The sequence below is a fragment of the Leptinotarsa decemlineata genome, unplaced genomic scaffold (genome assembly GCF_025532065.1).
Source record: "Leptinotarsa decemlineata unplaced genomic scaffold, Ldec_3_MD MMD2_P_RNA_scaffold_9, whole genome shotgun sequence".
Classification (NCBI taxonomy): Eukaryota; Metazoa; Arthropoda; class Insecta; order Coleoptera; family Chrysomelidae; genus Leptinotarsa; species Leptinotarsa decemlineata.
Genome location: NW_027412536.1, coordinates 11,781,158 through 11,796,222, shown reverse-complemented (window position 1 = coordinate 11,796,222; position 15,065 = coordinate 11,781,158). Strand labels below are relative to the sequence as shown.

General features: G+C 33.1%; 1 protein-coding gene across 1 annotated transcript in view; it reads right to left on the bottom strand.

The window, feature by feature from the left end:
• Nup214 (nuclear pore complex protein Nup214) overlaps positions 1-15,065 on the bottom strand; it is a 45,881-nt gene that overhangs the window by 21,660 nt on the left and 9,156 nt on the right. Inside the window, exons 4-5 of the mRNA XM_074170617.1 lie at positions 7,452-7,821; positions 1,103-1,479 (exon numbers count right to left, since the gene is read on the bottom strand). Of these exons, the coding sequence (XP_074026718.1) occupies positions 1,103-1,479; positions 7,452-7,821 (747 nt within the window). The remainder of the gene's footprint in view (positions 1-1,102; positions 1,480-7,451; positions 7,822-15,065) is intronic.

Below are 15,065 nucleotides of genomic sequence, written 5' to 3'. Positions count from 1 at the left end.
TGAGGGGAATAAGAAGCAAAAAGATATTTCAGGGATCTGCGTGGGATTCTCTGTTGTATCAGGTTTGTATACAAAATAAAGAAGAAATCATTAAATTATATATTTCCTTAGGTCACATACTATGATTTGAAATCGTCTATTAGCTTTGGTACAACAAATTGCAATAAGATCTTAATGTGGACAAATGTATTATCCTCCATGTAGATAGAAACAACCACATTCAAAAATTACTTGAAAATTATTGAAAATTGAAACATGTCACATCTCATAATGACCTTGAAGTAATAATTTCATATTACCCGAAAGCCATGTTGTTCAAGCAGTATTTTTTTGTTATGTAAATGGAGATCTCATATCTTTTATAGCATTTTGAATGGAGATTGTTCATGACCTAGGACTCTAGAAATATAAACACATATGACACAAATATATGAGAATTTGCGTTCTTCTTTCTGGCAACACTTATGATTCAATCAGCTCCCTTCTATGGAATAGTTTACCTGCAGAAGTGCTGTCAATGTGATCTTCCGTCAATTGTTTCAAAAATAAACGGGGCGTTGCTTCTATTCAAAGATGGTTATTTATCATTTCGAAAACTGATGGTAATTATATTGTTATTGTAATTTTTTGGATTCTACATATTGATTTATTTATTGGTTTTACCTTCTCAAATCAATGCATTGTTATAAAATTAACATAGGTTCTATTTTTATATAATAATAATATTGATAATAACTGCCCATAATCTGAATGAATTGAATGGTGATGATGATGAATATTGATAATAAAAGTTTGTGATGAGTTTACTTCCCACAAATTCAAAGTTAATATCAACTCATCGTAAAAGAACAGAAATTTGTTATTCTTGGTGTTAGAGATTTCTACTTCCATTGTCTAGAAGAGTATTAACATATTTGAAATCTATGAGAAGAAAAAAAAAAGAAAAAATTAATGAATTATTATAAATAACCAAAAATATCAGAATAAGTTAGGTAAAAAAGTGTGATAACATTAAACTTTGTGAAACATAAACAGTGAGTATGAAGTCCAAAAACAAAAGAATTTTTAAATCATACAATAAGTATTTCCACAATTATATTACCTTTTATATGTTGTGGCATATTATCCTGCCCTACAACAAAATGTACCAAGCCACTTGTATCTTGTATATTTTCTACTGGACAACAAATACTCGGCACATCTTTTTTAAGATTTACAATATCAAAAAAGCACAATACTCCTTGATGTGAGAGAATCAAAAGATATGGGCAAGGAGGTATGGTTCCTTCACCCCAAGGCACAGGTTTAGATGGGCTAATATCTAAAGCGAACCCAACGGGAAGAGTGTCTTGTTTCTTGGCATCCAAGGGGAGTTCTGCCCTTGCCGAATCAGAAATTATCCACTGGGTCCAGGTATCAGCTACAGAGCCCAGAACTCCTATTTCTGTACTATTAGATGATGCTACCATCAGAAGATTCCTGAAATAAAATAATAAACAAATTAGGTAAACCTTAAAATAATTCTATATCTCAATACACTGACTCGTTACTTGATGAATATATAAAACCATCCATGATAATAATTATAGAATTTTCACTATAAATTTTATTCAAGTTGTGCTTTGCTACACAATAGCTTCATCAGTTGAACTGTTTCATTTATATTTATATTTAATAGTTCCTCAGTCAAACATTCTGAGATTTCATTAGTTGTCCCAGAACAGTACAACATAGTATCTTCGGCAAACAGTTTTATCTTACACCTTTGAACATGTATCACAATCTCATTTATGTACTGCAAAAATAGCAGTGGACCCAATACTGATCCTTGAGGGACTCCAGAAATCACATTTAGAGTACTGGATGTCACTTGATTATATTTAACTAGCTGCTTCCGATATGTGAGGTAATTTGTGAACCATTTCAATACTTTTTAATCTAGTCCATACTTAATCTAGAAAGACAACACCTATAATATGTTTTTTAGATAGCTCAACTTTCCACTGAGAGATTAGAAATTGCAGTGCAGTTTCACATGAATGGGATTCCCTAAATCCAGATTGTTCTTTGATAAAAATAATATGTTTCGCTATAAATTTCATCAATTGCTCTTTCACTGTGATTTCTAATATTTTCTCATAAATTGGCAGGGTATTTATGGGTCTAAAATCAGATCCTAAAACGGTGTTTGTAATTTTTTCAATAGGAATGATGGTGGCAATTTTCCAACCGTCAGGAAATGTTCCAGTGGTTAACGATAAATTTATCAAGTCCAAAAACCTATTTCCCAGTATTTCAAATGTTAACTTAATTTTATTCAGATTAATTCCATTGTCATCTGTATCATTTTTCTTGAGGGAAAAAAGTATCTTTTTTAACTCGCACATATTCAATGTTTCAAATTCTCCAAGTATCTCATTTGTTGGTATAATATAACTGAGAACATGATTATAATCATTTATTAGTACTATACTTTCGGTTAGATCTTTCAAACTGTCAACGAAAAATTATATATATATATATATACAGTGTGACCCATTTAAAATGGAACCACCCCTGTAGAATGTGCATTTTTCAATCAATCTCAATTTTTTTTTATTGAAATATTAAGCATGAAAAACTGTGTCCTGACACTAACTTTCACAATTTTAGTTTCATTTCCAAGGCACTCTATGGTTTTTTTGTTTGTCAAAAACGGCAAAAGTTTATTAGGCAATTTTTGTTTTCAAATTTGACTACATCACTGGATTCGTAGTCGTTATAAATCAAAACTGTCAAATTTTCATTAAAAAATATTTGTTAACAACGAAGTTACAACAACTTCAATTTTGGAAACAAAGTATTTGTTTGTAATTTTTATTCAGATTATGTACATATTTGAGATCTGACAACACTGTCATCACCAAGTAGAACACCAGTGAATTTTTACAGTGAAAATCCGAAGTCAACAGCTCAATGCGTTCTACAGTTATAACTCCTGAAAATATGGTAATGTGAGAGATTTGTGGTGCAAGCGTTTTGTAATAAAAATCTGACTACGCCACTGGATTTGTGGCGCTAAAATCAAATTGATTTAAAGCATGGAAATCATTTATTCAATAATAAAACAGAGAGCAGGACAAAAATTGTTCCCTGTAAATTCTTCATAACTCAGCTAAAACAATCTTTTAGAGGAGATATCAATAATTTGAGGAAGCTGAACTCATTATGCAAAGGTTTTATAATAAATCAACAGTAGGCTGTGATTTTGACAGTTAATCATAAATAAAATAATAGTTGTTAGTTACGTGCATTTAATAATGGCTTTGCAATTATCATTAGAAGAAAGAATTGAAATTGTGAGAATTTATGGGGACAATTATCATAGTGAAAGAGAAGCAGCTAGGATATTTAATCACAGACATCCAAATCGACTTCCCATTGACAGAAGCACCGTCAGTAAAATTAACAAAACATTTAAAGAAACCGGTGAAGTCAGCAAACATATTTTAAAAAATAATCACCGAAGAAGAAATTTAAACGAAACAGAAGTTTACGAGTCGCCAGTTTGGATTTAAACTTACCGAGAGAGACTGTTCGACGATGTCTTAAACAAAACAAAATGAGAGCATTTAAACCTAAATTTCTTCACGCCTTGTGGGCACAAGGCGAGTACCTGAATACAAGAAATTTTTTAAACTGCATAATGTTTAGTGATAAAGCTTCTTTCAGCACCAATGGGGTAGTTTCATCGCAAAATGCTCGGTATTGGGCTACGGAAAATCCGCACTGGATCATAAATTGTAAAAGTCAATATTCCGAAAAAGTTAACGTTTGGTGTGGTATAGTACAAAATAGAATAATAGGTCCATATTTTTTTGATGGAAACATAAACGGGCAAAATTTTTTGGAATTTCTAAATAACCAATCATCGGACGAAATAGATGAAATGCCTCTTGCGGAACAAGTAAATTTAAATTTTCAGCTCGACGGCTGTTCCGTGCACAATTCGAGGATTGTTAAAGAGTGGCTAAATAACCAGTTTCCAAATCAGTTTTGATTTATAACGACTACGAATCCAGTGGTGTAGTCAAATTTGAAAACAAAAATTGCCTAATAAACTTTTGCCGTTTTTGACAAACAAAAAAAACCATAGAGTGCCTTGGAAATGAAACTAAAATTGTGAAAGTTGGTGTCAAGATACAGTTTTTCATGCTTAATATTTCAATAAAAAAAAAATTGAGATTGATTGAAAAATGCACATTCTACAGGGGTGGTTCCATTTTAAATGGGTCACACTGTATATATATATATATGGTATGTACCTATATATCAATATATAATAGCTATGTAAACAAAAGGACCAATTTTGCCAGTATACCGATAACCGAAATCTTCAAAGGGCAACTAAAGTAGAGCATACATTGTGTCGAAGATCACATTACTGAGAATTTCCAGTCTTTCCTCACGCTGCCAAACATTATCAGTTTTGATTTTGAGGTTATTTTCTAGAGCTATAACGGGAAAGTATGGCTACAAGTTGTTAAAAATTGATTCAAAATCAAAGCCGAAACACGGTTCAACTTGAACAAGAGGTACTCAGATTACTGACCGATGAAACCTATCACACACATGTATGCACTTGCCAAGGCTTTTGACAGTGTTGACCATAGACTACTGATCACAAAACTGTCGTTCTACGGTCCTATTTGAAAAATAGACAGCAATGTGTTACTGAAAGGGATACTGATGGAAATCTGATAAAATCAGAAATACTATATATTGTAAGAGATGTACCGCAGGGGTCAGTGTTGGGCCCACTACTATACATTCTTCACAATAACAATGTGCCAGAAGTTATTGATGAATACATGGTTCAGTATGCCGATGACTGTTCTGTGGTTTTCAGTTCAACCAATCACAACTCCCTACAGGCAAATACCTTTTTCATGATAAAGATTCTGGAGGAGTACTTTACATCACACAATCTCATATGTGTGATTGATGACTTGTTTACTTTATGGTAATTCATGAACACTTGAATGAAATGAATAAAAACACTTTTGTCTAAATACCACTGGTAGATTTTATTTATATGACCGGTTTTGGGTTTGACCCCATTATCAAGTATCAAATATAAAACAATCTCACACTGAACAAAAACAAGATACAAATCATATCTTTTACCCAAAACGGCACAAATAATACTTTAAGTGATGGTGTAACTATTTTAGAACCGGTGACCCAACTTTCCTTTCTTGGAATTATAATTGACACAAAGTTGGACTGGAAGAGCCACATAGATAAAGTGGCAACACAAATGTCAAGGTACTGCCATTTCCTGAAAGTAATTACACAAAATATATCCACTGAGGCTGCAATGTTAGCACATAATGGTTATATTCAGAGTCACATCAGATCATTATGTTCTGGGGAATGTCTGCATATACACAAAAAATATTCATATTGCAAAAACGGTGTCTTAGAAAATTATTCAACCTTTCTCAGAGAGAAAGCTGTAAAAAAAATTCGCAGAGGAAAAAATATTAACACCAACAGGTCTCTATATTTATGAATCTGTGGTATTTGTCAAAGAAAATATATCTCTTTTTGCGACTCATGATAGGAGCCATACCCACAACACACGAAACAAAAATAACCTTTTGAATATAAAGACACATTTGACCTATCTTCAATAAAATATACATTTTTTAATCATTAATATTTATAACAAGATACCTGAATCTCTCAGAACTTTGTCTTCTATGATCATGAAGAATAAATTGAAAACTTTGCTTCTCTCGAAAGCTTATTATTCTCTGGAAGAATTCTTCAATGATAATTTAAACTGATGTTGTTCATGTTGAATATTTCATGTCGTATCATTCTGTATTGTGATGTAGTTTAGTCTCTTTTGAACCCTACATATAGATGTATATGTTTGTGTTCTGTATCTAATATAATATTACATTAAGTATATTGACTGTGATAACCTTTGTTATTCATATTCTTAACCAATATTAATGATATTGCCTCATGATTTTCTATTACTTCTGTAATTTTTACTATATGTTCTACACCTGAAAAGGTTTTTTTTCATTACAAAGAACTAATAAAGGATATCTATCTGTCTATCATATACATATTCTCTTTATTTTTCCAGGTGTTCAATTCTATTCAATTCAATTCAATTCTTTATTTATCCATTCGAGCAAATACAGCTATAGGACAAGTCAAAAAACATATAGACATACAACAAAGTACAGTGAGTAAAATGATAAAATAAAATTAAATTATGTACATGCATAACAAGGATTGCAGACAAAATACAATTAACATAGGATAGTGAAATAATACATGTTTACAGGTTGTTCTTTAAAAAATTAATTCATAATAATCTTCTAGGGAGTAGGGACACAGATCAATTAGTATCTTTTTCACTTCTATAAGAAATTTCCGGTTTGAAAAGGATCTTTATCTTTGTGGAAGTCGATTATAGAGTCTTAAGCCAAGTACAGTAGGTGAATTTAAGCTAATATTTAAGCGTCTGAAGGGAACGCAATATTTGCCTTTCTGTCTAGTATCATAATTGTGTAGTTCATCTACACGCATATGGTCGTCACGAGCTTTGTGTATATTCTTCAAAAGTTCTAAAATGAAAATACCACTAACTGTTAAAATCCTCATGTTTTTGAAAAGGTCACGACAACTATGGTTAAATGAGACTCTAGCAATACATCTAACAATGCGCTTTTGAGCCAGAAAAACATTTTGTGCATATGCTGATCCACCCCAGACTGCAATACCATAGTTTATTCTTGATTGAACTTCTGCAAAATAGAATGAACGGAGATGATTCAAGTTCAATGTATATCTAAGATTTCTGATTTGGTAACATTTTGAGTTCAGTGTCTTAGAAAGCTGTAGACAGTGAGTTCGAAATGTTAAGTCTTCGTCCAAAAAAATTCCAAGAAATTTTAACACTTTCAGTACTATAAATGCATGTGTTATTAATGTTGATATTTAATGGCAGTACGTTTTTGTTTTGATGAGTATGAAAAGTTACACAATTTGTTTTGTTTGTATTAAAAAGAAGAGACATATCAGAAGACCAGACTGAAAAGTTGAGCATTGTGGTGTTAATTTTTGTTTTCAGAATTTCAGAGTTTTCTCCTGTAAAAAGTAGCGTTGAGTCATCTGCATACAATGTAGCGAATGCATCAGTTAAGATCAGAGGTAGCTCATCCAGATGTTACAATATTAATGATATTGCCTCATGATTTTCTACTACTTCTGTAATGTTTACTATATATTCTACACCTGAAAAGGTTTTTTTTCATTACAAAGAACCAATAAAGGATATCTATCTGTCTATCATATACATATTCTCTTATTTTTCCAGGTGTTCATCCAGATGTTACACTATCATCTCCTGATTTGTGAAGAACAGTTAACTATTCATTTTTACTTACCAATGTTGTTGCATTATCATGTAGAACTGTGGAATCCTACTGTTTCCACTATAACATACGTCATCGTAGTTTGTATAGCTAGTTTCGCCTGTTTTGGGAGCATCTACTACAATCAGCTTTGATTGCCCTTCTGGTTCTGAAGAGTGATATACTCCAATAAACTGATAGTTGGACACCCACTGTAAGGATATCAAAGAATGTGGACTTCCCAGAGGAGGCTCATTAATAACCTTTACTGCTTTGAGATCAGGCTTGTACTGGGTGATTTTACCATTTTTCGAGCCCACAGCAATCTGTTTTCCTTTTGGACTCCAGCAGAAACAGGTAGTTTCTGCAGCAGTGGGAAGCTCATTGATATCAATGGCATTACCTTGCAAAAAAAGAGAATTCATTACTACATTTCATATCTCAATTTTTTTTCAAATAAGGGGACATTTTTCCATAAACATAGTCACCGATTGAAAGTCATATTGAAATTATGTTATGAATTTTAAGGTTAATGAAACATTATGATTTTTGCCAGTCAAAAAAAGATGAACAATTTCACAAATATATTTGAGAACTCGTTGTTGCTTCGAAAGGTGTACAAGAGGTTGCTGTTATTTATCTGTAGACTCTATGTAGTTTCATATCAGAAAACTGGCGTTTATTACCAGTGCACAGTAATAAAAATTATTTATCTTAGATTATTGGAATCTTCTGAGGTAAGATAAACAAATATTTTATGCATCTCTGAAGTTATTACAAAATTAAGAACAAAATGTATAAATTTTCAGAAAAGTCAAATGACTTAATAATCTGTCTGTAACCATTGCAAAGTTTTACCATAATTTCTCGTATATTTTGTTTAGGACGAATCTCTTGCTGAATATCCTGTTTAGAGTACCCATTCATTTCAAAAACTTACTCTAGGAGAATAAATATATGTTTAAGAAAAGCCTTTTCATCTATCTATAATTATGTTAGAAATATATCCAGTATCCTTCGTCTTTGATTTCATTCATTCGGACTTCCATTGTCTAATATGATATAAAATGATTTGAAATCCCTGAAAGAATCTGTAAAAGTGTTCCTCCCTGTGGATGGTCTCAGCTTGGGACCACGTGATGTTATGTTCTGTGCGTGTTTCTTGTGCTCAGCAATGCGGACTTTCAATGATCTTTTAGTTTCACCGATGTAGGATTTGCCGCACTCATCCGGTAAATGCAATTCTTGGAATCGCAGTCTGCTTTTGGTGGCCTGGTTTTCGTGAGGGTGCTACGGATGGTATTTCCGGATCTGAAGCAGGTTCTGATGTTGTACTTAGACCCAATTCTTCTTATCCTTTCCGATAATCCTCCAATGTAGGGAAGTGCAAGCACTGGTTGTGATGGCTTCTCTTCCTTGTGAGACTCTTGCTGTCTTTTAACCAAAATCTGTTCTACCATTTCATCGAAGATCTTTTTTGGTGATGCCTAGTTCCTTCTCAAGAAGCAGAGCCTTAAAGCACAGTCTACTAGAGTCTTGATGATTCCTCTTTTAGTAGATTGATAGTGGTTGGATTTGTGATTCAGATACTGTCCCGTGTGAGTGGGTTTTCGGTATACAGATGTTTCCTCTTCACGGTCCTCTTCACCAATACGTCTAAAAATGGCAATTCGTTTTGGACTTCCTTCTCCATTGTGAAGGTGATGGAAGATCTTACGCTGTTGTTGTTATTCAGAAAGGTGTTCCGTATTCTCATGGTTCCATATTATGAAGGTGTCGTCAACATACCTCAACCTGCAGAACCTGCTTTAGATGCGGAAACACCATCCGTAGCACCAAACGCGGGCCACCAAACTGCGATTCCAAGAATTGCTTTTACCGGATACCCTGTGAGTGCGGCAAATCTTACATCGGAGAAACTAGGAGCCCATGGAAAGTCTGCATTGCCGAGCACAAGAAACACCCACAGTGGTTCCAAGCTGAGATCATCCATAGGAAGGAACACTGGTTTAGGAGAAAATTCAAAGAAGCTGCATCCATGTTGTCCAACGACGCATTCAGCCATGCTAGCCTAGAGATACGGGGCCACTACCCGCTAAACCGGTGAAGCGGAGAGAGGGAATAGGTGAAAGCACTCAAATGACCTATAGACATCTCTCGGAGGAATAAGTCCAGTCATCACCCGAAAACGATTATGAATGCTAACAATCGAAACATCGTGAAGTAACTTGGCTTGAAATCTTTCAATTTTTAATTTCTATTTCATTTTACTTGTTCAATTTCCAATTTTTTGCTCAATTTTTATTTTATTGTAATTTTTTTTCAGGTTTTTTTGTGCTTAATATAATTGTTATTTTCAGCTATTCTTTTCAATTTTAATTCATTTCAGAGATTTCAAATGATATCACGACTCTTATTTGCCATCTTCTGTTAATAGTCCAAACTTCACATATGCTTCCTAGTAAAGTACATTATGTAGGTACCTGTTTGTAATTTGCAATATTCAAGAACCATTAAAATAAAGCTGCTTTCGCATCCATCTAGAAACTGAATCATTTTCAGGACAAGGTTTTCACAAAAAGGTGCTTGCAAAGATCGAATAATCTCTTGATCCATGGGTTGCAACTGATGTCGTGTTTGGAGGCAGAAACACCAGGGTTATGTTTTTTCAATTCTGCAATATGGGGATGTGCTGGACAGTTATCAATCAACAGCTGGAGTTTCTTGTTCTTCTTCATAAGTTCACGATCCCACCCACGTACCAATTTGGTAAAAATGTCAGCAGTCATCCAGGCTCTTCGATTGTTCTTATAATCCACTGGCAAATGCCGTACATTTTGAAAACATCGGGGACGTTGAGATTTCCCGATAAAGAGAAGTTTTTTTAACTGTGCCACATATTTTGGCTGCGATCTCACAGTTATTCTTTCCTTTGATAATTTTCCTCCTGTACATTTTTCACTTTCAAATTTTAACGTCTTGGTCGGGGTAATTTATAATACAGTCCGGTCTCATCTCCATTAAAAATTCAATCATCTCTAACCAATCGATTATATCATTGTGTTGAACTGACAAACACTCGCCAGCAATCTTACCGCTGACGATGTTGTGTCCTACTTTAGAATGGTTTATCTAACTTATGGAACATGTGAAAAAAGTTTGCTTTGTTGTAACAAAGGTCCATAACGTGTAACCTCTGATTGCGCTGAAGCTTGAACCACTGTAACAATGCAACTGCTCATGAGTAGATCAAAACATTGGCATTAAACACCGGCTCGATCTTATCTTTATTCTTCCTAATTGTCGATATTGTAATAATAAAAATAATAATAATTTATTGCACAAAGGACACCGTTACAACATAGAAGTATCATAAGCTAATCTAAATAATGTACAACAAATTCTTGTATAGGTTGAAAAGATGCAGAGTAATGATATGATAGTAGTAGATATGATACATAAGCATTATCTAGAAATGATGCATAAAAATAAATTTAAAAAATACAGTAAAAAATACAAAGAGAAACAATGACTTTAGGTGAAAATGAAAAAAAAAACTGGTGTTTTAGAGAGTAATTTTCACATATTAACACATGCGATGACAATGCAATATATCAGAAAATATACAGGGCTTTTCATGATGAGCGTTAATTAGCCGTTTCTGGCAAACTATTCAACGGATCAACCTGAAAATTCCACAGTATGCATAAGTCAATATGACCTACACGCCTAAAATATTTTAGACGAAACGGCGTTGTCGCTTCTACTATAAAGTAGCGGCTTCTTTGATTTTTCAAATGGAACACCCCGTATATAATATCATATTATGATTCATTATCACTTTGTCAACAAATTCATATACTATTTCCCTATACCTATCTATTACCGTTTAGAAGATATAAATTAATTTCGATATTTTTTTTACCAAACATGAACTTTTATAAATGCTGATAATCTTGAACTCTCTTGCACTAAAACGATCAAATTTGAAATGGAGTGGAGTGATACTATGAGGATCTTCACTCCGAGTCATATTTTCATTTGCCTTATACAGGGTCTTCAAAAAATGCAGATATTTTGATCTCATGAAAAAATGAGTGGAACTCAATTTTTTCAAATGGAACACCCTCTATATTTCAACATTTTTGAGCTCTACATCCAATTTTAGATTACCTTTGTTCAGATAATATTATTTCTATTTTGAACCGTTTTCGAGATAAACTGTTTCAAACGGAAATTGACATGGTTTCCTTGTTCATCACTCTTTTTGTAAAACAGATTTCGTTTGATGTTTCTCAATTAGTCACAGATAATACAATGAAAAGATAATTATTAAAATACTCCTCAACCATCGAATGAAACTTCTCTTCAAACAATAGTTTTATTAACGCTGAAACACGAACTGAAAATAATAAACCCCTAAATTAATGAGTTAATTTAATCATCAGTGTATTTCAGAATATGTTCAAACACATCTCCACCTCTACTTAAACAAACATGTAATCTCTTCAAAAGATTGTCATGTGTAGCACTTCTGATCAAGTCTGAAGTCAAACTATTGAAAGCAGTTTTAACTCTCGATTTCATATCTTCCATTGTTGTTATTGGAGTAGAGTAAACCATATTTTTAATGAAACCCCACACGAAATAATTTAATGGATTGCCATTTGGTGTTCTAGGAGGCCAACGAAAAGGTCCATTATTACCAATCCATCTATCTTCGAAGATTTCGGTTAAAGCTTCGCTGACTGAATGAGAATTATGGGGTGGACCACCATCCATTTGGTACCATACACGTTCTCTTCCTGGTCTATTATTTAAAATCATTTGAATTCCATTCCTCAGTAAATCTTCATATTTTGATGCATTCAAATTATCATCATAAAACTCGATATAAAAAATTGACTCATTCTTTACGGCACAAAATACATTGAATTGCCATCTTTCTTGAAAACCCCTTTGGCGGACAACATGGGGATTTTCTAGCGCCCAATAATGACTGTTGTGTCTTTTGAAAACTCCATTTTTTGTGAACTTGGCCTCATCTGTCCATATGATATTGTCAAGGAAATGATCATCCTCTTGAGTCTTGACAAGTAACCATTCAAAGAATTTCACTCTACGAGGTAAATCAGTCTCTTTCAAATGTTGGACATAGTAGAACTTATAGGGATGCCATTTATGCTTATTAAGAATTCGACAAATTGTCACGTAGAGTATACCTATCTCCCTTTCAGCCTCGTGCAGAGAAGCATTTGGAAATGCATGAAAGTATCCCAAAGTATGTTCCGTTATACCATTGTCATCATCATCCACTTTAGTCTTCTTACGAATGATTTTTGGACGGAAGGTTCCATTCAACCTACAGTTTTTTAGTAGTCGATTTATCAGATTATTGTTCGGCTTCGGAAGTTGTGGATATCTTTCATGAAATACTCGGCATGTTCTACTTGCAATTTTATTGCACTCACCATAAATTATTAATAAATTCAAGAAATTTTCATTACTGTAACCTAATCTTGACATTATTCTATCAATCAATCAATCAAAATATGCTTTATTATCAAAGAATAACATCTTGTTGACAAAGCCTGTATAAGTAAAATAAATTAAATTAAATTATATGAATAACATTTAGATAATTATTTACTTAGTATACATAGTATATGTAGTCACTACTTTATAAAATTGAATTGTTAAAAAGCAATCAGTCACTCATTTAAAATTTAAAATGTAACAAACAATAGTAGGTATATGATATCAAAATGTAAAGTTTTGGTCTATTATATCCGCATAATATTCTTCCAAACTATAATAGGTTCTATCGGAAAGAACTCTTTTTACAGCTTTTCTGAAGCCAGTGTTGGACTGTATATTTTTGATATAATTTGGAAGGTGGTTGTACATCTTGCAGCCGTTATATATAATGGAGTCCTTAACTAGAGTGGAATATGGTAAAGGTAGTTTGATATGGTCACTTTGGCGGGTGGCATATCTACTATCTGTAATGAAATTTTGTTTATGTTTATAAATGAGACACACTGTTTCAAGTATAAATATACACACTACCGTGAGAAGGTTATCTTGCTTGAAGTGAACTCTACACGAATCGCGAAATTTTAATTTACAGAGGTGTCTCAGGGCTCTTTTTTGTAAAACAAAAACACTTTGAAGAACATTTCCACTGCACACTCCCCAGAATGGGATACCATATCGCAAATGTGACTCTATCAAGGAGTAGTATACTGACTTTGCGATTGTGTAATCTAGTTCGTTTGCAGCAATTTTTACAGCGTAACAACCAGAGGACAATTTTTCATTCAGGTTTTTGACATGTTCATTAAATTTGAGACCGTTGTCAATGTATAGTCCTAAACATTCAGAAAACACACTGTTTTCAATGATCTGGTGGTTGATAGAAATATCAGATACTGCGCATTTGAAGGACACTATCTTGGTTTTTAATATATTGAAGAATAAAAGGTTTGAGTCGCACCACTCTTTAACCTTTATTATATCTGAATTGATGACCTGTTGAAGATCAGCTTCCTTATCTTTATGCCATAGTATGGTGGTATCATCGGCGAATAGTGTGAAACTTCCTGAAATGTCAAGCATCGTCAAGTCATTGACATATAGTAAAAAACAAAATTGGACCTAAGACTGATCCTTGAGGAACACCACATTGTATATTACGTAAGCTTGACATTGTTTTTGTTTTTACTACTTGTGTGCGGCCAGATAAATATGTCGTAAACCATGAATGTGCCTATTATAATTGGTAGCTATCACAATCAGTCAAAACCACCAACGAAAGTCTGACGTTAAATAATTGGATTATTTATTTTTCCAAAGCACACTATTAAAAAATATTAATGTGTACTGTTGTACGTTAGAGACCAATACCTCAATGTATACAAATTGTAACTTTTTCTAAGGTAGGTACAAACTGGATCAAAAAAAAAATGTTGAATATCCAAAATAAGTGATGAATTCAAAAAAACGAGCAATAAAACCACGTCAGTTTCCGTTTGAAACAGTTTATCTCGAAAACGGTTCAAAATAGAAATAGTATTATCTGAACAAAGTTAATCTAAAATTGGATGTAGAGCTCAAAAATGTTGAAATATACAGGGTGTTCCGTTTGAAAAAATTGAGTTCCACTCATTTTTTCATGAGATCAAAATATCTGCATTTATTTAAGACATGTATGAGGCAAATGAAAATATGACACGGAGTGAAGATCCTCATAGTATCACTCCACTCCATTTCAAATTTGATCGTTTTAGTGCAAGAGAGTTCAAGATTATTAGCATTTATAAAAGTTCATGTTTGGTAAAAAAAATATCGAAATTAATTTATATCTTCTAAACGGTAATAGATAGGTATAGGGAAATAGTATATGAATTTGTTGACAAAGTGATAATGAATCATAATATGATATTATATACGGGGTGTTCCATTTGAAAAATCAAAGAAGCCGCTACTTTATAGTAGAAGCGACAACGCCGCTTCGTCTGAAATATTTTAGGCGTGTAGGTCATATTGATTTATGCATACTGTGAAATTTTCAGGTTGATCCGTTAAATAGTTTGTCAGAAACGGCTAATTAACGCTCATCATGAAAAGCCCTGTATATCATGGCAT